General features: G+C 40.8%; 1 protein-coding gene across 1 annotated transcript in view; it reads left to right on the top strand.

The window, feature by feature from the left end:
• The first annotated feature begins 1058 nt into the window (after positions 1–1058).
• Positions 1059–22372, top strand: part of atg2a (autophagy related 2A) — a 29350-nt gene continuing 8036 nt past the window's right edge. Inside the window, exons 1-26 of the mRNA XM_063496182.1 lie at positions 1059–1579; positions 1964–2126; positions 2582–2731; positions 6794–6896; positions 9462–9606; positions 10116–10322; positions 10418–10517; positions 11042–11206; positions 11619–11761; positions 12103–12181; positions 12967–13219; positions 13532–13673; positions 14074–14172; positions 15086–15241; positions 15490–15763; positions 16179–16251; positions 16726–16900; positions 17001–17143; positions 17806–17927; positions 18114–18271; positions 18579–18711; positions 18811–18995; positions 19078–19158; positions 21107–21213; positions 21312–21404; positions 21521–21591. Coding sequence (XP_063352252.1) covers positions 1409–1579; positions 1964–2126; positions 2582–2731; positions 6794–6896; positions 9462–9606; positions 10116–10322; positions 10418–10517; positions 11042–11206; positions 11619–11761; positions 12103–12181; positions 12967–13219; positions 13532–13673; positions 14074–14172; positions 15086–15241; positions 15490–15763; positions 16179–16251; positions 16726–16900; positions 17001–17143; positions 17806–17927; positions 18114–18271; positions 18579–18711; positions 18811–18995; positions 19078–19158; positions 21107–21213; positions 21312–21404; positions 21521–21591 — 3691 coding nt within the window. The 5' untranslated portion in view covers positions 1059–1408. The remainder of the gene's footprint in view (positions 1580–1963; positions 2127–2581; positions 2732–6793; positions 6897–9461; positions 9607–10115; positions 10323–10417; positions 10518–11041; positions 11207–11618; positions 11762–12102; positions 12182–12966; positions 13220–13531; positions 13674–14073; positions 14173–15085; positions 15242–15489; positions 15764–16178; positions 16252–16725; positions 16901–17000; positions 17144–17805; positions 17928–18113; positions 18272–18578; positions 18712–18810; positions 18996–19077; positions 19159–21106; positions 21214–21311; positions 21405–21520; positions 21592–22372) is intronic.

Below are 22372 nucleotides of genomic sequence, written 5' to 3'. Positions count from 1 at the left end.
GCTACATTAGAAAAGAGTGGAAAAGTGAGGGGGAAATGCCCAATAATTTGACTCCATTTCAGTTTACAGCAAAAATGTCAAAATATTTTAAATAACTGAGAAACACTGACTTATTGAAAGATGTAAAATTGTTAAGTTTCATTGGGGGAAAAAAATAGATCAATGGTGCTGCTCCTGGATGACTTCTTTTATCAGAAAGTTTTATCCAAGCAAATATGTGTGGGAAAAGTTGACATAAAAAAATATAGTATGGAACTTTTTACAGTGCTGCTTTAGTTCCTACATCTTTATGGCTGTCCAGATTGAAGTTGGGCTAATTTAAATTAATTCTTTTTTTGTATATCAGACCGCTCAGGTTGAGCATTTTGGAGACAAAGAGTAGTCAAGGCTGAAGTGGTGGGAGCATGCGAAATGGAGGGAGAGCAGATAGTTTAAACAAAGTGTTATTAAATGTTGAAGGGAGCAGCTGAGGGAAGCTGGCCTTACGTTTGTATTTGCTTTAGGGTGGTAGATTTAATATATGCTGTAGATTTGCATTTGCCTTACCCTATGATACTAAGACTTATGTTTATAATATTAAATATAGTTAAGATAAAACCACAAAGTTGAATAAAAAAATAAAAGTTTGGAGTTACAGAACTCTTGTTAGATAAAACCAGTTTAATTGACCAAAACAAATTTTAAGGTTAAAGAACAAGTGAAAACGATCTGCAAGAAAAATAAATGGAGACAATCGGGGAGGACGCACAAATTATCGTTTTTTCCATTTTATTATTTTTACATACAAAGGTACACACTGAAGCAGAATTTAAAAAATATATCACATTTTATAAAAGGATAAGATTTGTGATTTCTGACCCTCCATATCGCTCTGCCTTCCATACAGTTATATGTAAATGTTCAAATCTCTGGAAGAAAAATATAAAATCAGTGTCTTACAACAAAAACGCTGACCTTCTAAAAATGGCGCCTGGATAGATACGTTCCTTTTCCGGGTTTTGTCTACGTCAGTGTGACGAGTTACGCACGGACGTTCCATCAGTTGGCGAATGATAACAATAAACAACCCCGAAACAAGGGATACGCGAAGAGGACTTATCGCTGCGATTCGACACAAAGCTGGCGAAAATATGAGTTGAGACGGATACCGTCAGCTGGAGTAAAGTCTCGAAAAGTATCGTGGGAGCTTCTTGGGTCCTGACACAAAGGATTTTGTAGTTTTTGTGTCCACCTTAGGGAGAACTAGAGTTACGGTATACCCCTTCCTTAGCCCCTTGTAGCTAGCTGTGGCTCATTCCTTGTTTTTGCACACTTTGTTTTAGTCTGTTATGCAGTTTCCAGAGGACTGTACTCGCACTCGTTCTCCTCCACCACCTCTTCGCTCCCTCTCCCCGCTCTCTCTGGCCCTATGTCTCGCTGGTTTTTCCCCTGGTCGGGCTCAATCAAGAAGCGGGCCTGTCGGTACCTTTTACAGCACTACCTCGGTCACTTTTTGCAGGAGCGATTGAGCCTCGATCAGCTGGGCTTGGACTTGTACAACGGCAGCGGTGTCATCAAGGATATCAACCTCGATGTTTGGGTGAGTTTTTAACCGTGAGGAGAGGGTGATCTTGGCACGCGAGCAGCAGCCATCAAGTGTTTTTGTCGGACTCGTGCTCCCTCGACTATTTCGCAACTGCGCTTGAATTCAACAACAATCTCCAGCGTCGGGCTCCCAGCCTAGGTCACATTTCTTCGAGGAAATCCACTCTCAGGAAACGCACCACTAGCTCACGAGTTTAGGTTTACCTCTGTCTGCATTCAGCATAAATATATATGCCCATGGCACACTAACTATGCACTTCCTCAGCTTTATATGTCTACACCCAGAGTGATGAGGCAAATGTGAAACCGCATATTTCAATTTTTTCTTTTACTTTTACTTCTTAGCAGCTGCTTACTAACTGCCTCCTCTTTACAACAGGCGGTCAATGAGCTTTTGGAGTCCCTGGGGGCCCCTCTGGAGATAGTAGATGGCTTTGTGAGCAGCATAACGGTGACCATCCCTTGGCAGGCTCTCTTGACTGATCACTGCACCTTAGAGGTTTCTGGTCTTCAGATAACATGCCGACCCAAGTACCGGACCAGTAAGTTCACTTAAAGTCTATGTTCTTTTCATTGAGACACCGAACACGCCTCAGCAAGCAACTCAGGTTCTTATCATTTCTTAACATGCAAACCCAGTTTGACAAAATCAGTATAATTATTAAGATTGCATCATTTATCTTCAAGGACACTGCAGAAAATGTAAACAAGATAAGAAAACATTCATTTGGTACTATTTATGTGAACAAGGACTTAAATAATTCTGCCATACACTTTCATATGTTTGAGTCTGACAGATATTAAACTAATGATGCTTATTTGTGAATCCTTTCAGGTCCACATCTAGCTCAGGCTAAATCTTGTCTCATATGTGTAACTTAGACAGCATCTCACAAAAAAAAAAATGAAATTAAAAGAATGGTAAATGGCCAATGCTGAAATAGCCAAAGTACAGAAATCGCTCAATGCTCCCTGTTTGTTTGTCTTTTGCCATCAGGTGGGGGCTGGGACTCGCAAGGTTGGTCGTCCAGCATGACCTCCAGCATGCAGCTGGCTCAGGAGTGCCTAAAGGACCCCCCTGAGGCTTCAGAGGAGCCCCCTGCCCCACTGGAGGGGCTTGAGATGTTTGCACAGACTATTGAGACGGGTGAGTGAAAGCAGTTTGTATGCATGCCGATTGTCACTTGTCTAAATGTGATAGTTGGCATGCAGACAAAAGAACTTCCACAGCAACGGGGGAAAAGTCAAGCGTTCTCAAGAACTCCCACAAACCATCACAGTTATGATCACTTTGGAGTACAGTACTTTCCATCCATTCCCCAGGAAACTTCTTCCCCCAAGAAACCAAAGTGATAAAAATGTACAAATAAAAATATAAAGTCATAACATTTTATTTACTTTATTGACCTAATTTATCTGCGCTTTTTTGCTTTGAGTGTTTCATGTGTTACATGTATTTAAAGTCACACTCGTTTCTCTCATCACCCTTATCTCCCCTGTTGTCACTGTGTGTGTGAGAGGGGCATCAAACAAAACAGTGCAGTAAGGTGGGGATTAGTCTTTGTTGCAGACACAGACAGGTGCAGACACCACTGACCAGTGCTTATTCCTGTAATAGTCCTCTGAAGGGCGCATGCGTAGTTGGGTCAAGTCCATAAAAAAAGGCAGGCATGCAGATTTTTTGCACGAAGCGTCTCGCTCATTGTCTGTTGATACACTTAACGCAACCCAGACACAAGTTGACCCTAGCACACTTGCAGATGAAGAAACTGTGACACATATCATCCGAGGCCAGACGGGGAGAAATTAAGGTAGGTTGACTGCAACTTACAATAAGCTGTACTTCATGTGTACCAGATACTGTGTGTATCAGATGGTTCAGTGACCAACATAAACACACAGAGGGATGAACTTTAATGCTCACTTTGTTTCAAAACACATAACACTCATTGACACTCCAATATTTTATTTTGCATGGAAAAGAACCATAAAACTAGCCAAAGTTGTCGTTGTTTTGTTTTGTATTGTTTTCTGTAAGAAAGGGGGAAAGCATCATTGCTGGCCTCATGGTGGTGTTGACATGTCTCAGCTTTGACATTTCAACCAATTATAGTTTAAACTATGTATTTTTAACTATTTATGATCCATCTCCCCGATTATCCCTCCACCTCATTCCAAATAGAAAGCCATCTATGTGACAGCCTCCTTCTGTATATTATCATTGCCCAGTTACTCCTGGCTGTTACCCATCATCCCACAGTTCATTTCCTACTTTGGGGGTTGAAAGGGGCTTTTGTTCATCTTTACCAAACCACCTGATGTTACCTAAATCAGAGGCTCCTCAGCGATGTAGATGTTTCTTTGGAATAAGAAAACAGGATTCTGGAGGTTTACATAAATATAATATAGGGCATGCTACAGGTCAACAGTTTCACTGCACATTTGTTCTATCTATTCTGGGCGGCCCATCCCTGCTAAGTGACGTTCTCTGGCTTCCTGCAGACTGGATTTACTCAGGAGATTATATTATTGTGAGAGATGGGGAATCTGTTCATTTACATCCAGCATGCTTATAGGTTGGTGTAACTAATGAGAAAAAAAATATATTAGGTAAATTTGAAATGGAACAGATTTAAAGACCTATGACAGGGGTGGGCAACTCCAGGCCTCGAGGGCCGGTGTCCTGCAGGTTTTAGATGTGTCCTTGATCCAACACAGCTGATTTAAATGGCTAAATTACCTCCTCAACATGTCTTGAGGTTCTCCAGAGGCCTGGTAATGAACTAATAATTTGATTCAGGTGTGCTGACCCAGGGTGAGATCTAAAACCTGCAAGACACCAGCCCTCGAGACCTGGAGTTGCCCACTCCTGACCTATGATCTGCTCACAGTTGAAAAATACATTTCTAATTAGTTTGAAAGTTAATGTTGGGTGTGAACACCTTCTTCATCACACCCTGAACTCTCTCAGGCAAGCTTTCTGATAATTTCTTTAAGTAATCTTCAGGAATAGTTGTCTAGGGTTCTTAAAGGACATTCAAAGTGATTCTTTGGCTGGCTTTTTGCTCTGTTCTCTCTTAAGACGACCCCACACTGCTTCAATAATGTTGAGGTCGATGCTCTAGGGCAGGGGTCTCGAACTCCAGGCCTCAAGGGCTGGTGTCCTGCAGGTTTTGGATAGCACCCTGGGTCAACACACCTGAATCAAATGATTAGTTAATTTCCAGGCCTCTGGAGAACTTAAAGACATGTTGAGGAGGTCATTTAGCCATTTAAATCAGCTGTGTTGGATCAAGGATATATCTAAACCCTACAGGACACCGGCCCTCGAGGCCTGGAGTTCAAGACCCTTGCTCTAGGGATTATAATTGATTATGTTTGTGGGGGGGTTCAATCCAGGTATGCAGTTACTACATGGTCAGTATGTTTGGCATCACTGGCATGATGAAAAATCAAGCTGTTGCCAATCAGATGCGTTCCAGATAGTATTGCATGGTGAATCAAAATCTCACAGTACTTTTCTGAATTCAAAATTTCATCAATTCTGAAAAGATCTCCAACACCACCAGCTCAAATGCACCCCAAACCATGACTCTCAACTGTGATGGCTATAAACCATGGGTGGGGAACTCCAGCCCTCAAGGGCTGGAGTCCTGCAGGTTTTAGATGTGTCCTTGATCCAACACAGCTGATTTAAATGGCTAAATTACCTCTTCAGCATATCTTGAAGTTCTCCAGAGGCCTGGTAATGAACTAGTCATTTGATTCAGCTGTCTTTACCCAGGGTAATAACGACACCGGCCCTTGAGGCCTGGAGTTCCCCACCCCTGCTGTAAACATTTACATTAGTACCTCTCTCCTGATCTCTTCCGGACATACTGACACTCTGTAAGATTCGTTACTGATTCTAGTGACAGTGAGGTTCTTGTGTTTTCCTTCTATAACAATGGCTTCTTAACAACCATCCTTCCACTGAGACCATTTCTGATGAGGCTTTGTTAAACAATAGATGGAATCAACTGAAGGTCCAGATGTATCTCTCCGCTCCTCTGTAAGCACTTTGCTAGATTTTGGCCTAATTTCTTAAAGACACAACTTTGAGATACTGTTCATCTGCTGTAGATTATTTTTAGCCCTGTTACTTCTTTTATCCACTACTTATCGTTTCCATATTTATTTATTTTTTAAGACACACTGCACAACATGGTGTGATATGCCAACTTTTCAGGGGATTTGGGAATCACCTTGTTGGTGCAAAAGTATCATTTTATGTGAGTCAAACTGTGTTGTCTGGCATTCATAGAGTCAACTAAAGAAAGGGGAAGAAAATGATGTGCTCTTGAAACAGGCTGCTAGTAACAAGCGTTTAGAAGGCCTGGAGAACTATTGCTCAAGACCACTTTAATAATTAGAGGAAATTCTGGCTCCTTGGAAGCATAGAGACATTAAAGGTGGCTCAAGACCATTACTCTGTGTTTTTTAATTTATTTTTATATAATTGAACAACACTTCATACATATATATACATATAGTGTTACACAGTACAAGTGAGTTGTTCGACATTTATAATGTGCTATCAAACAGCATTAATGTTTGGTCATGGATATATTTTTTTTCATTTCCCAATAACTTTACAGTGCCCCCATTATACTTCTACTTCTTTTCCATAATGTACTTTACTGTTACAATGGTGACTGCTCATATTAAATATGATTGATGTTTCAGATAAGGAGGCTGTTGTTTGCACAGGTAATTCTTTCTCTGTTTGATCAGTTTCAGGCAGTACTTTCTGTTCCGTACTTGGCTCTTGGCTCTTGGCTTTGATGCCAATGAGAGGTCATATCCTTAATATTGTCATCTTGGGAACACAGTTCTGTAATTCCACCAAGCTGCTATTCAGATCTTTTGCTTCCAAAACTTTTAATTTCCTCACAAGAAAACATGTCAGTTCAACTTTGTTTCACTTCACATTTTTCCATGGTTGTTCATGCTTTATTCCCCACCACTGGGCCCTCCACCATAGTTTGATATCCACTGTTTTAAAGGGAGGTGAATTAGAGCCTCTTGTTTACAACGGTTAGCTCTGACTTTGACAAGTCAGAATTTACCTTCAATCAGCTTGATTGATTGATCAGAGCAGAGCAGAACTCATGTAAGAGATCGGTGCTAATGAACCTTTGCATATCTGTTTTGTCGTCTGTTTTTGCAGTCCTTCGTCGCATTAAAGTCACCTTTCTAGACACTATCGTCCGCATCGAGCACCAGCCCTTGGACCTGGAAACAGGCGTCGCCTTAGAAGTGCACATTAAAAGGTGAGTTCCTGCTTCCTTTTCCCTGGTGGAATATGAGCTGCAAACAGGAAAAACTAGACTTGGTTTTCACTGAAGGTTATTTTACATACTTACAGTTACAGCCTCATTGATACTACAGTTAGAGTAGTAACAACATTTCCAGTAGTAATGGAAACACTTTTAAACACATAAATGTATAACTTGTGCTTCAGTAGTTCATTTGACAGTAACTTTACTTGCCTTTTAGGGTCACATTGTCTTCATTCAGTGTATCAAAGGGAGCAATATGTGTATGTGTGTTTATTTTTCTACATTTACGTTCACTAGAAATTCATGAAATTTGCAAATGAAATGATACTAGGCTTACTTGGAATGGATGCTTAAGTGGGAAATTACACCGTAGCTATGTTGTAGCTGCAAACCCCTCTGAAACCCTATGTTGTAACCTGGGGTGCACTTTGATATGTATCGGTACAACACAGCCGGTGTGATTGGTCTGTTCAGTACTGTTGGTACCTCCTGTACACTTCTGGCGACTTTTTCTTCCCTAGATTTGCATTTATCAGTGACAGAATAATAATCATAGCACCAGTTTAAGGACTCACAAATGTCAGCAATTTCACAGAAGGTGATAGCTGAAACGATCAGAATGGATGTGGAGGAATGAACAAGCAAAACTAGAGGGACAAAACTGACCACAACAAAGAGCGTATGCCCAGGCACATGAAAGACTGGGACACAACCACAAGGTTATTAACACATAGTGCACCAGCACAAGGATAAGTGGTGGCAACAGTGTTGGCCGCTTCCAGAGTTACGTCGTAGGTTCTACAAAGATTCCCCACAGAAGTCAGAAATCAGGCCCTATAATCGTAATCTGCAGCTTTCAGAAAGCTCCAAATGTGTTCACCAATAGTGTCATATTTTAACCTTCTATCTAACTGTTACTGAAATGCATCGCTTAGTAAAATCAAATGTCCTTTCTCTTGCATTTAAAATGTGGCTGCATGTGTTTTGCATTACACTAAAATGTGTGCAGAAGTTGTCAAGTGATGTCTTGAATAGTCACTGATTTTGGTTTTCAGGGCTGGATGTTTAAAATGTTCTGGTGTTGGTTTTACTTATTAGCTTTGCATTTCAGAAATGTAAAATATTTTACATTTAGTTTGAAAAAGTCGCCAAAAGTGATGTGCAGTCATTGCAGGTGGAAATTGTGTCAGGTGGCCTGTGTGTGGGCTAATAATATCAGCTAGCAGATGTATCTTTTGGGCTGTAGCGCTATAATATGAGCCATTGACATAAAGGTATAAATGCTCTCAGCACACACTCCTTGGTGGATAGAAACTCAAACAGAAACTCAAAGTGAAGCACAGCATGCTCACATTTTTCTGTGATTACCAAAATGGAGGCCAGGTCTTCTCTAATCATCAGCTGCTAAGCACGAGAGGCCTGTTCTGTTTATGAGCTTGCACTCCGTGGCCTCAGTGTGAAGCACATTTGAAACATTACCAGTATTCTGCTGAACAGTGGCTACAGATAACTGCGGCCTATGCTTGAGGTGTTGTCAATAATAGAGTGTCTGTGACCGTGACATTCATTGATGACTGGACACTGATGAGTCACTGATGCTGCGTATGAAACACCAGAATTATATATAGAGAGAGCTGTTCCTAATGGTTTGATGTATTCGTGCTACATTGTTGACATAACATTGGAACCATTTCCAACTGCAGTAGTCAAGCAGGGTTAAATAAAATGCACTAAACCTAATTTAAAGCATAAAATACTCTTTCTGTTTTATTATTACAAGGTAGCTACAAATGACCCCCAATTTTATATTTTCAGATAGATCTTATAACTTTAAAAAAAATTCCTTAATCCAAGCCTAAGAAAACAGGAGAGGATGTAAATTGTCATAATCAAGAAAGTGCTTTTAGCTCTCAGGCTACTTTCAGGCTGGCTGGACTTTAAATGGGATAAATCACAGTACTTTTTAAATTATTTAAACTATAGTTGCCAATATTTTTTGACAATCGCAAGTTATTATCTGAAAAGGAAGGTAAAGATTACTTTAAATAGACTTGCATTACAGTATGGTCATTTTTTAAACTTCAATGCCCTGCACACTTCTGACTCTAAACCTACGTCCTTTTTGTGTCCCTCATATGTCATGACGTTATTGGCATTTTGCTGTGAGACTGATGACTCTCTGTTTTCCTGGCATGTTGACAAAGCTGCACAGGTTGAGCTTTGCTGATCTGTGATCAGAGACCACAAGGGCAGAACTGATTCAGGTCAAGTGAGGCATGTTACACATGCAGTGTTTGTTAAACAGGAGCTTCTGCTTCAGCTGTCCTGGTGCTGAAGGCACTGAACGTGTAAGTGTGTATTTCTGGTCAGAATATTACGTTGGTTATCAGCATACCATTAATTACACGACTGATGTTTTGTCACATTGAAACCAGTTTGCAGGTATAATGTCTTCCTCTGTTTCCACCGTTTTTTATTCTCACTTAAATTTACTGAATTTAGATTTGCCGTTAGCAGTAAATGGTGTACGTTTCTGATTTTGCCATGTTTTTCAAGGCTGGAGTATTTCGACGAGGCAGTGCGAGATCCAGCCAGCCAGACTGCCGTGCCTGTCGACATCCACCAGCCACCCGCCTTCCTGCACAAGATCCTCCAGCTGAGCGCTGTTCAGCTGTTCTATGATAGCAATGGCATAGTACAGGTGATGGAGCCCACTTCCTCAGATTTCTGTATCTTTTCTATTTTATTTTCTTTATTTCTTTTACCTTTTGATTTTTTTTGCAAAATTGCTTTTAGTTTTCATTTGAAATACAAGTAATCAGACTAACAAATGTGGAGAGCTGTGGCGACACGTTGCAGATATAACACAGACATGATCTGCTGATGTTTAAACTGAGACTATAAGATCAGTTCAGACAATCTGACTGGAGAAAGTCTGCAGCTTTTTAAAAAATGTCTGACTTCAGAAGGATACTTTTTAGGTTACAGCTTTACAAACAGGATGATTTATCTTTTCTTATGTGAAGTGTTGTCAGAAAATAACGTATTAAATTACAACTTCCATAATAATGGTATGTGACACCTATGGAGGACAAAGTGGTGTGGATCTGCTTTTTCTTTAGAACTGAATTATAATTTACAAGTGGCATTGTGTGAAGAAGAAAATGTTCCTGACTTTCATCTCTGTCTTCATTTGTCTTCATTTGACAGGGTCCTCCTGAGGAGGAACACACAGATTCAGCCATGGCTAGTGAGGGAGAGGAAGGTGAAGGCGACGATGATAAGGAGGAGGAGGAAGGGGAGAAGGCCAAGCCACAAGTTGCCCCTCTATCTCAGCCGCTCCTCATAGGAAGCTGCTCCGGTTTCATTGAGACCACCGTTAAGATCAAACAGAACGACATGCTGCCCGGACCAAAGGTGCACGCAGCTCTCTCATGCACACCAAGAAATGCAAAAACACAACTACTGTCTCAGGCTGACTTCTTTCTCTTTTCTTTCTCTCCGATTCTTAGCTGGAGTTGGATGGGAAAGTGGGCTGTGTCCACATGCTGCTGTCTCCTGATCAAATAACCCATCTGACAGACCTGCTGGCAGCCCTCTGTATAGACACTGGTACAGAACAACAGGCAGTGTGATATAAACTAATTCATGGCCAGTTTTATGATTATGATTATGCCATGACCTAAAATAGTCTTTACCTATATAAGTTAAAGAATGGCATTTTTGTCAGCTGACTCTAGGTGAAAGCAGGAGACTGGTTGAAGCATAGTTAGGTAATTGGGGGTTTAGTAACATGAATAAATGATTTTAAAATTAAAGATTTCTCTGTTTCCGCTTTATGGTCATGTAGGTTAAAAAGTATTGCCCTCGCTCATAATATTGTACCTGAAATGTATGATTCTCTGAACCATAAAGTAGTACGGGCTCACAAATTCAAGCAGTACATTGTACAGCCCCATAATGTGATAACGTCTCTGTCCTTAAACACCTACACTAGTCTGGCTTCTCCCGCTGCAGCCTGGAGCTAAACAGTAATGTCACAGATATTTTTATACGCCTCCTAAATGTGAGGTTATACACATGGTCTGTTTTCCTTTGAACCATTTTAATCAGATATTCGCTCCTCTATTACCCAGAGCCAGAGACCAAGTGCGGCAGAGTGCACAGTCGTCCGTTAGACTCAGATGACCTGCGAATGATTGAGGAAGACCTCGGTAAGCAGCTCGGCTCCAGTCCCAGAGACGATGAGTGGGAAACTGAGCCTGACCTCGAGTCGTTTGTCACCGGCATGGAGAATGGAGGTACACGGATCAGTACAAGACCTCTTATACTGTGTCTGCTTCAAATGCATCCTAACATCAGCAGGACTGTTAAGAATCTGCATATTTAATTAAAAAAAAAAGCCAAGTAAATTGTGAAGCATGAGTTGATTTTTCTTTTTTTTGGATAGTAAATGGTGTTTGTTCCCAATATCTTAGCTCGCAATTAATACACAGTTTCCTTTGATAGTGTCATTTAAAAAAGATACAGGACACCAGTCTGGTGTTTGATTGTGTGAGCCGCAGAGAGTAGTCTGGTATTTTAATTTTATGTCCTATTCCTGAAGGTGTGTAAAACTGCTGCTCCTTTTCTTACAGGAACATGACGTGAAGAAGTGTTTGTTTACATTTCAGTAATTAATCACTCAGTGCGTCTGTATGTGTTTTCCTGCAGAAATGTTTTACTCTATGGGTCCTGCTGGGATGACGAGCAGTGTGACATCTGTCCGCTCCAGCAGTGAGCTGTCAGACAGCGACATGGAGTCTTCCACACACAGTCTAGCCAGCTTCACACAGCCGGGACCGCTGTCTGCACAGGTACACAGTGTGTGTGTGCGTGTGTGCGCATGCGCATGTTTAAATTTCTAACAGATACCTGAATGTTCTAAGGTCCAAAAACTGTCAGAATAAATTTCTGGTTGATCTGTATTTGTATTGTGTGCTCATGCCATGAAAAGTATTAAAAATATCTAATATGATTTTTTTTTTTTTAAACAGTTATTTCATTTATTTTATTTTGGGCATTTCACATTTGTTAACAAATGTGAAAATGTGTTTTAGCACCAACTGCAAGCACAAAGTTATGTATGTTCAAGAATAGCATGCATTAAACAGGAATTTGTAAATCTTCTTGTTCTCACTTTGACTTTTCCTGCCAGGGCGTCATGAATTGTCCCAGGAGATATCCTGTTGCTGGCTGTGTATCTAGTCTACCCCAGGCCAGCGGCCGCAGTAGAGGTAATGTGGAGTGCTAAGTAATGGGTTTATGTTGGGAAGAGGGACAGGTGGGATATGTGTAAAATGATTTTGGTGAAAGTACACAGTTGTACATTTTCCTAGCACAGCACAGAGATGCCAGAGCTGCCAGAGGACTGAACAGTTTGGTTTAAGCTCACGCTCTACCTGAATACTTCAGGAAAAATGTGCTGCTATTGATTCAGGAAGCTTGAATCTTTCCAGCTTCACAAAAGCCACAAAGTTATTGATTTTTCAGTATTTTCAAGTCTTACTCTTCATTTTGCCTTTGCTATAAAAGGAGCTGAAGTGGTGAAGTAAAAATAACTAAGTCAGGGAGCATCTAATTGGTCTACCTGCAGACATACACCCTGAATTAGGTTGCCAGGTTTGCATGTAGGCTGTGTTTAATGGGCAGTCTTGCAACTTTAGATGACCACAAAAAGCTTGCATGTCTGATATATGTATATGTGTGTATGTATGTATGTATATATATATATATATATATAAGTTAGATTTTCAAGAAAGTTGCTGGACTTTTCTGGGAGAAACAGCAAAAGAGAAGGGTGCCAGAAGATGGTGTTAAAATAAGGGAGTCCTGGCAGTTGTGCCTATAGAAGAATCAGGAGGTCTAATATAACAAGTGTCATGATTGCACTTTGTAATAGAAGCAGTGTCTTAATACTATGACACCTAAATGTAAAGCAAATTAAATTTACTTATATCTTTATATTAAGCAAGAAAGCCTGCCCATGCTTTGTCTCTATGCTGGACTCTCATCTTTCCAGGACGATCACACAGCGGCCAGGCAGAGCAGCTGAAGCCTGACACGTTGCTGCGACTGACCCTTGGCGGACTCACTCTAACCCTTCTGCAGGAGGATCCACAACCCTCCAGTGCTGACAGAGCCTCGTCATTGGCTCAGGTGTCTAAGGTGTTTTTCAAGGAGCTGACCGCCTTCAAGGACAGCATGTTCAGTGAAAGAGACTTCCATCAACTGAGAGGCGGATTCGCCAAAGCCTGCCCACATTCAAATCTCAGGTTAAAAAATGCACACATCGTCTTTATTGTGGTTTTGTATGGAAGGAGATAGAAAAATACACTTTCATAATCAGGTGCTTGTGATTGATCATTGGATGGTAGTTATATGTTTCTTAAGTACTACAAACATTAATGAAGTTAGTCTGTAGGTATTGAGGAGGATGCAGATGTTTTGGGGGGGGGTTTTCTCCTTCTTTCCAACTTTTTGTTGGTCCTGCTTCCGTCCTCTCTCTCAAATTGCATTCACAGACATTTGGTCAAGTTTTCCCATTGAGACCAAGAGTTTGTTTCTCTTTATCGTTCTCACTGCAGATTAACAGGAGCAGCAGTGCAGGTCACCTGTGAGATGCGGAGTGGGAGACGCCAAAACAAGGCTGTGACCTCTGACCTTTCCTTCAGCAGACTGGAGCTGTTAGAGTGCCTCTGGGAGGACGGCCGGCCGGAGTACTGTGAGGTAGATCATCTCTCTGTCAGTCTGTCGAGCTTTTAAACAAGAACAGGCAGTGTTCACACTGTAAAGGTGAAAGCTTGTCTCTGTGCTAAGAATTTAATTTTGTGAAGCATTCACATGAAAGTCAGTGTTTGCACAGTCCAGAGTAAGTTATTTCATAAGAGCATCCAAATACTTAACAAACATCAATATTTAAGGTTTTGAGAAATGGCTGTTCAGACTAAAGTTATTGTAAAATAAAGGAAAAGTGACTTAAATTAGAGTTGAAAATGTCAGATAAGAATTTCACATTTAAGATGACCTTTCCCTATTGTCTGGAAGTGGTATATTCATTGCTTCTTTACCACCCCAAGGGAAAAACTACAAATCCAGTCTCAACTCTCCTTTGGGTTTCTCTTTTCAGTTGCTTCAGTTCCAGAAAGCTGGTCTGTTTACAGTTGGAGCTGCAGCCAGACCGTGTGCCCAGTTACACTACAGCCTCACTGAAAAACGCCTGCGTAAGGTAAGCATTTCTAAACACACGGCCCAATCTTTTTAGCCATCGACTAGTCCGCTGACTTAGCCTCTCAAATTGCAAATTATTCTGGGTTTACATTGGAGCCAGGATACCCTGATAGTGGTTATTTAGTTCAAGACTTCCTGTTCTGTTCACCCATCATCGTTTACAAAATATACATTTTAAAAGGAGTGTATCAGGTAAAGTAAAGGTTAAAAGTATATCTTCTGATAATAAAGTGCAATTTACCTTTTAATCACCAAACCACAGTGTGCTCAGAAATATTTTCAGAAATGGTTTAATGGTTCCATAATGAGTTTTACTGTAAACAAATATAAGTTATATTTATGGTTAGAGATTGGCACCAAAATGATTTCTATGTATTTTTCCCAGTGCCAGCTGAGGTTAAAACAGTATAGGTTTGACTCAGAGTCATAGCCAAAATTAGTGTTTGCAATGGAGATCATACACGGGACAAGAAGCAGTTGCATGAAAATGTGAACTCCAGGAAGGACTTTTTGATAGTTTAAAAAGAAAAGCATTAAGTATGTGTTTCTTACAGTTTTATTAAGAAAGACTTTCCCTCTTTTTTTCCATGTCATATTAAATAAAATTAGATATTTGTGACAAAACAAAACTTTACCCTTTAACTTTTTATATCTTAAAATATTCAAAAGTTCAAGTCATTTTTTTTATATTTAATAGCTGTATCCTGAAAAATCTGTACTGTAACATTTCCAGTATTTATATATGTAGATTTTTGTGAAGCTCTTCGGAAGGATTGACCACTAAAAGCCTTACAGTTTACTTTAGCTATTCAAACATGCGTAATCAACCAAACATTATGTCAAAAACTGATGTGAGAATAACAACAATTTCTTTTTTCTTTAACCTGTTGTGTGTTCATGTGTTTCTGCAGGGCAAGCAGCAGGTGTTGCGGCGGAGCAGCGTTGTGCGAGTGGAGCTGGCTGAGCTTAGTGCCGAACTGGATTTGGACATCCTCAGCCGCCTGAGGAGCCTCAGCAAAGCCTTCAGCTACTGTCCCAATCAGACGCCTGGACCAGGACTCGTACAGGTCAGTGGAATAGATTTATTCTGTGAAAACAATAAATGAGGTCACCCAGAGAGTATGAACTGTGTATCGTGTCTTAGGTCCAGACCATACAGAGAGACCTGCTGTTTAAAAAAAATCCCTCACAGTTACTGGATCTGAGGGGATACTTAATCTTGACATCATTAAAGGCTGTAGAGTTTATAATTATAGTAATATGTTGGTAATACAAGCCACTGAGGCTCAACCTTTTCCTCCTACTTTCCTCTCAGACTCACAGCACCGAGCTCAGCTCCTCCTTCACCCTCCTGTCGCCTCACGCCGTCCTCAGACTTCGTTTCCCCATACCTGATCTGCAGCCCCTCCCAAAGCGTCGGCCTCCAACCCAGAGGGCGGTGCGGCAGGAGACCTTGGTGTTGGAGATGACAGAGTTTGAGCTGAAGCACCAGGAGGCCCCAGACCTGCAAAGTGAGCAGACTACACCGGGACATCCGTGGGCCCCCTGCCTCACCCAGCTGCTGGAGGCCTCCTTCACTGACCTGCACGGTGAGAACACACACAAGTAGTTGTTGCTTCTCAGTGAAGATTCATGACAGGAGGAACCAAAGCTAGATGACCAGAGTACTGACCACTGTTTAGCAAAGACAGTCCAATGTACTTTTAGTGTTAAATTTCTAGTTATTAGGGACTTCTGGAAACAATAAACTATAACTTTAATCTTAAATTAGCGCTGTATTTAAAAAAAAAAGAGACCTGTGTCTTTCTGTACATAAAGTTATGTTATATACAAGTGTCTTTTATAATGAATGCAGACATTTTCATATCTGGCGTTTTATATTGATGTACCCATCCAAGTTGTGTTTTTACCGGCTTGGTTTCTAAGATTATAGTTTAGTTAATAATTCCTTTAGTCTGATATTTAGAGCTCAGTTTAATTTCCCAATGTCTTGTGTCTCACCAGGGTCATATGAGGGCTGGGAGGGAGGCTCTTTCCCTTGTATCAGAGTGAGGAAGAACCGGGACACTCTGCCCAGGTTAGTCCTTCTGATCATCAGTGGATCAGTGATTCATAAAAGGAGTCACAGACTCCATCTTATGATGCTCATGAAGACCATCAGAAGAACACAGTAAATGTGTTTTCAGCTATGGGAAGATTATAAAATATAATAAAAATGTCAAGATCTTTAATAAACTGAATTAGCATTTCCCCCTTTTGAGGCTGTGACCAAATTGTCTTCTCTTCAAATATTCACCAGCCTTTTTTTTTTTTTTTTTTCATATACAGAAGCCAAAAGACAATATGTGTAATTCACGAAATTTGAGATGCTGAACTACATGTTTTAATTTTAACTTCACTGTTCAGGAGTCTGGTTCTTTCAGTACCATTTATATTAATCTCAAAGAGACTAAGGAGTGGCAACACTCGTGAGACAACTGAGGGCAAAGCTGATTTTCTTCATTATTCTTTCTCATCACTCAGTCAGCTTTCCTCATGTCTTTGTGAACAGGATATCAGTGCGTGTGCGTGGAGGTGAGGCTCAGGGCCCAGCAGCTGGTCTGAGTGGCATGAACCCGGGCCTCATCAGGGACCTTGGTGCCGCCTTCTTTGAAAGTCACTGTGAATTCAACGACAAAACGAGCTCTCCTTTTTCCTCCAACCGCACCATGTTTGAGACTGAGGAGGTGTGCTGACACACAAAAAAACATGACACATCCCAGTTTATAAACCATCTCAGCCATCCATGTTCCTCCTCGCCTCACCTCTCCTCCCTATGTGTTTTAGATGGTGATTCCAGCCGACCCAGAGGAGATGCGTCAGTTTCAGGAGCAGTGTGTCGCTCAGTGTCAGTGTGCTGTGGACATCAGCATGCCACTGGCTTATATCCTGCTCCCCAGCAAACAGGCCTTCCAGAGCATCTATAACAGGTATGTAAAAAGTATCGCAAGACCATTGTTTGCCCTCCCAGCTTAGAATAATCCAGGTGTCCTTAAAAAATATGGACTCTACTTTTTTTAAACTCTTAAGTTTAATATTCAAAACGACTATACAAACGACTCTTATAAAGTCTTACAGATGCACTCTACCTGCCTTGACACACAAAAGATTTTGCTGGCTTTAGATGTTAATAGTGTTCAATGCTGGATACATTTAAAAGTAACTTAATACATAACATGTTACTGCTAATAAAAAGTTATGTTGCATCATTACTTATAGATGAAAGTAACTCATTAAAGTTTTGCATCACCAGAGATAAACTTGCTCCTACAGTTAGCTCATGAGCGCTGGTTATATGTGCAGAGGGAGTCCAGCCCGAGTGTACTGACTTTAGCTGATTGTGTAGCGAGTTCATACTGGTAGCATTTCTTCCACCACATAACCCAGAACGAGCTCCTTCATTTCCCTCTGAGTGTCTCGGAGCTGTACTGTTAACGCAATTCTCCGTCTTTGAGGTGCTCGTGTCAAACTGGCTTTGCTTGTTATATTAATACCTCTTCCAGCTTTGTTCCTATTTTCATCCTTATTTTGGTCTTAAATCCTGCCTCAGAACTAACAGTAATTTCCCCTCACCCGTCCCTCTGTCCACAAGGATCAATAATGATCTGTTGATGTGGGAGCCTCCCCCGCCTCCTCCCCCCTCAGCCCACAGCCCCGACCACAGCCGCCATCACCAGGATGAGTTCCAGCTCTGCAAGTCGGCCTTTAGACTGGGTGAGTTTGGCTCATTTGATGGAAAAACTTGAGCATATTGTAGATTTATTAGACATAATAACCTCTCAGGTCATCTTATATTAAGTATTTAATATGTTTGGAGAATTTTTCCTTCACTGATGACTAAAATTAAACAGACAAAATGTTTTTTCCTTCGTCTTCTCTCATGCTCTCTCTCTGCTGTAGACTCTGACTCAGAAGAGGACGAGTGTCAGTACTACTTGGCCAGTGAATCATCTGGAAAGTCGCATCCAATGGCTCCTCGTCCCAACCACAATCTGAGCCTTCTCTCCCTCACTGTGATTATCGGGAAGGGTCGCCTCCAAGCCAGGACAGACAAGAAGGTAGCCAAAAGACAGTGAATTTTGTGGATTTTAACTGCATCAGATACTAATTATTAAAACCTTCCAAGATTGTTTATCTTAAACTACAATATGTTGGAACTTCTTATTTTTAGCCTTTCAAGTCAGGAGATGAAGATTTAATGACTATAAAGTAGTTGCAATCAGATATCCAACCACATGTTAATGAATGTATTTATCGAAATCTATTCATAGTTACTATCATCATGAAGATGTGTAAAATGCTTTTCCATTGTTAACTGTGTATTCATCATGTATTGTTCTGCTGACACTGATGCCATTGATTCAGGAGGACCAGAGTCACGGAGAGCTCGTGCTTGATCTGGAAGGGGGGAAGATATTCAGTGTAGCGCAGCACCAAAATGACCCCAATCTCAGTTTCCTGTGTCTGGAGAGCAGACGAGTGGAGCTCTACCATCGAGGTGCGCATTGTTGTGTTATTTAAAGACATTTAGTTTCAGCATGGTGTGTGTTATGCACTAAGTATGCAGTTAACTTTTTCATATGCCACACAAACACAGCTGTCTTGAAGGACACCCCCATCCCGCAGCGGTTGGAAATGCCCAGCTTCATGCCCCCAAAGCACCTGGACCTCACCATCTACCCCACAGAGGTGGGAGTGAGCAGTGTGAGCGGCAGGGAGGGAGAGGTGCAGATGTTATCCACAGCCATCAAAATCACACTGGACCCTCAGAGAAATGTCAAGGCATGTCCTCATATACCTGATAGTGATGATGATGATTGTTATTGTTGTTGTTTTGGTTTTTTATTTCTTGTTCTCTTCACAGGAGTTCCTCGTTGCCCTTCGCCTTCAAGGTGCCACCATGCGACATTACATGACGCAGACCAACCACAGTTGGCACGAGCAGGTAAGAAGCTGAATGAATCACGCTAAAGAGGCACAGCGGTGCAATGGTTTGTACGGTCTCCTAACAGCAAAAAGGTCCTCAGTCTGAATCCACCAGCTAGCTGATATGGAAGCCACTGAAAACAAAATAGCATTTTGCTGAATTCGAAATCTAGAGAGCTAGCTCACTGGTTAAGAAGGCGACCATATCCCATATGGCTGAAATGCAGCAGCCTTTGCTGTGGCTCTTTGTTATGTGTTGTTACTTCTCCCAGTCTCTTTCCTTTCTGTCTTTTTCTGTCTAAATCAAACAAAAATGTTTAAATAAAAACTTCTGAGGAAGTCAGAATTTTGACTTGTGGATGGCAAAAAATATATATTTTTCTGTGGGGGGAAACAAGCTTCTGTAGGCTTTTTGTGTGGAGTTTCCATGCTCTCCGCATGCCTTAATAAGTTCTCTCCAGGTCGTGCAGCTTCCTTTTGCAGTCCAAAGACATGCATGTGAGGCTAATTGGTGATTCTAAAATGGCAACAGGTGTGAAAATGAGCATGAATTTGTCTTCTTGTTCTCTGGGTTAGCCCTGCCATGTACTGGTGACCTGACCAGGGTCTACCTGCATCTCACCCCTTTGACAGCAGGATAGGCTCCAGCACTGCTGCAACCCTGAATCCTGAATTGGAAATTTCATTAAGAAAATGAATGGATGTTTTTGCTATTCAATTTTGAAGTATTTGGATTAGAAATTTAAGCTGTCATAGAGAAAAATGTCAGACTTGCTGTTTTGCGATTCAGGAAATATCTTTTTCTTCCCAGACTGCTGTTTTTTGGCATTCTGCATTCTACAAAAAGAAATCTGCACAGATTTCTTTTTTCTTTTTTTTTTGAACTGGTTAAAAAGGACTGAATAGAAACTAGACTAACACATTATTATTGTATTTATTTTTTTAGTGAGCCATTTTTCCAAGTACTTGGAGTAAACACCTTTTCTCCTGCCCTCCCCTCTGGGACACTATCATAAAGAAATGACTGCTTTCAGTTCTAAAAACATCCCCTACTCAGACTGCAAGTTTTTCTTTCTTGAGTAGAAATAATGCCAGCTAAATGTCGGTTTAGACCCCGCTATAGTCCCAGAGCTCCTTCCATCGTGAAAGAGTTTTATTCTTCTATCACTCTCCCTCTTTGCTTTTATTGGCTCTTACAACAACAGGACGCTTCTTTTGCTGTGTTGAGTTTCCACAGTTACTCTGGTTCTTCCAGCATCCAGCATTTCTCTAATCTGTGTGAAAATGGCTGAAAATAGCTACCAGGAAAACACAGGCTCTGTCTTACTCTAGTTTTGGAAGCACAATTAAGCCCTCATTTTCTTCATTTTCTGCACCATCAGTCTAAACACTGATGCTGTTATTATTTTATAGCCACTATCTTGTGCAGTCAACATACAATTCACGATTATACATTAAGAAAAAACATTTAAATTGCTGCATCAGGGAGGTTGCAGGCGATTTAGAAAGTGCTGTAATCACTGATGTAGATGTGGTTTAGAGGAGCTGTGTGGGGGGAAGAAGAAAAAAAACTTGGACCTCACAGATTGATTATACAGGTCAGATTAATTGCACTGAAAATGTTTCTGTACAGGAAATGAATAAAAAATCCAGACAGCTGAAAACGGCTGCGAGTGTGCTGGCAGCTGCTATTAGTCTATTACTGGCTCTGCCAAAAACAACTTCTTGCTCCCAGAAATAATAAATAAGTATATGTTGTTACACCGTAGACAGAAAAAAATATGATTTAAGATGGAAAATTACATAACTATAATGAGCTCTATCCTGCAGAACGTGTAAATGTGGTAATTAAACCGGTAGTTAAACCATTTGGACTGAAGAGAAAAATAAAAAGCGCACTCTACACAAAGAAGTCAAATAAAGTGGATAAAGTCTAAATTTACTTCATGACCTGCAAACTCTTCCAGCTGGTCGACTTCCTGGATGTCATCGACGATCCTATTCTGGGATACACCTCGCCGGCCGTCATCACTGTCCTCCACACGCACCTCGCTACCTGTGCTGTTGACTATAGGTATACACCCAAAAGAGAGGTTTTGTAAAATAATGTGGACATGGATTTTGTTTGTTTTTTTCTCGTTTTACACCCTTGTTTCATATCTTGCTTCTCAGACCCCTGTATCTGCCCCTGCGAGTGTTATTCACAGCGGAGTCCTTCTCTCTGTCCAGTAATATCATTGTTGACACTGCCACCTTCCACCTCAGGTACTCGACATAAAGATTGTCCATTAAAACGATAATCAAAAACGTTGCTGTCAGTTTTTGTCACAGTGTATGAATCGTTGGGAGACCTTTGTTCATTTTTGTTATGTTGTGGTCAGATTCATCCTGGATGATTCTGCTCTCTACCTCTCTGACAAATGTGAGACTGAAACAGTGGACTTGAGGAGAGGTAAGGTACTTCAGATGCCTTTTGGAGCTGTGTAAAAACAGGGGTTTGGTTTGGGTTTCCTTTTTGGATTTTATCTGTTAGAGTTATTCAGGACTGTGTGCTGAGGAACTCCAGTGAAGCTTAGATGAGAAGTAGCATTTTCTTTTCTTATCTTGCATGCATTAAACTAATCAGTGTCTTGTGATATCAGAAACTAACAGGGGACCGAATCATTGGCCATGCTGCTAAGAATGACACATGACTGAACAGTGAAAATGGTTATCCCAAGTTTGGCGGTCTAGTATTTTTAACATGAGGCCTGTGAGACTGATATTAGAGCTGTTTAAGAGTAATTTACCACCCTCTGAATTGTTTTAGCCTTTAAAGTGGTGGATCACAAAAAAGTATGTGAGCTCTGTATGATGTTAAAGGGAGGTAATACCCTCAGCCAATCAGAAGAAAGTCATCTTGAAGGGTGGAAAAGGGGACTAAAATGGTTTGTTTCTTTATTGAAGCTCCGTTTAAGATAAAGTTCAAGATTTTGAACTGTTAATTATGCTCCAGTAGAGTCCAAGAATAGAAAATAAAAATATGGCTGGAACTGGGCCTAAAAGGTCATCTTTGTGCTGAAAAGAACAGCTATAATAATATTGGGAAGCTGAATGGCAAATAGAAAGGTCACTTAATATGTACTTTTTCCAAGGCATTCTGAAAACTGGTTTGCCAGTTCAAGGGCCTGTCCCGCAGTTATTGTTAGTAAAATAAACAAAAAATGTGTTGAAATGACTGCAAAATAAGCAGT

The sequence above is a fragment of the Pelmatolapia mariae genome, linkage group LG2 (genome assembly GCF_036321145.2).
Source record: "Pelmatolapia mariae isolate MD_Pm_ZW linkage group LG2, Pm_UMD_F_2, whole genome shotgun sequence".
In the NCBI taxonomy this organism is placed as follows: domain Eukaryota; kingdom Metazoa; phylum Chordata; class Actinopteri; order Cichliformes; family Cichlidae; genus Pelmatolapia; species Pelmatolapia mariae.
Note: the sequence above shows the minus strand (reverse complement) of the source record. Positions and strands in the feature narration are given on the sequence as shown.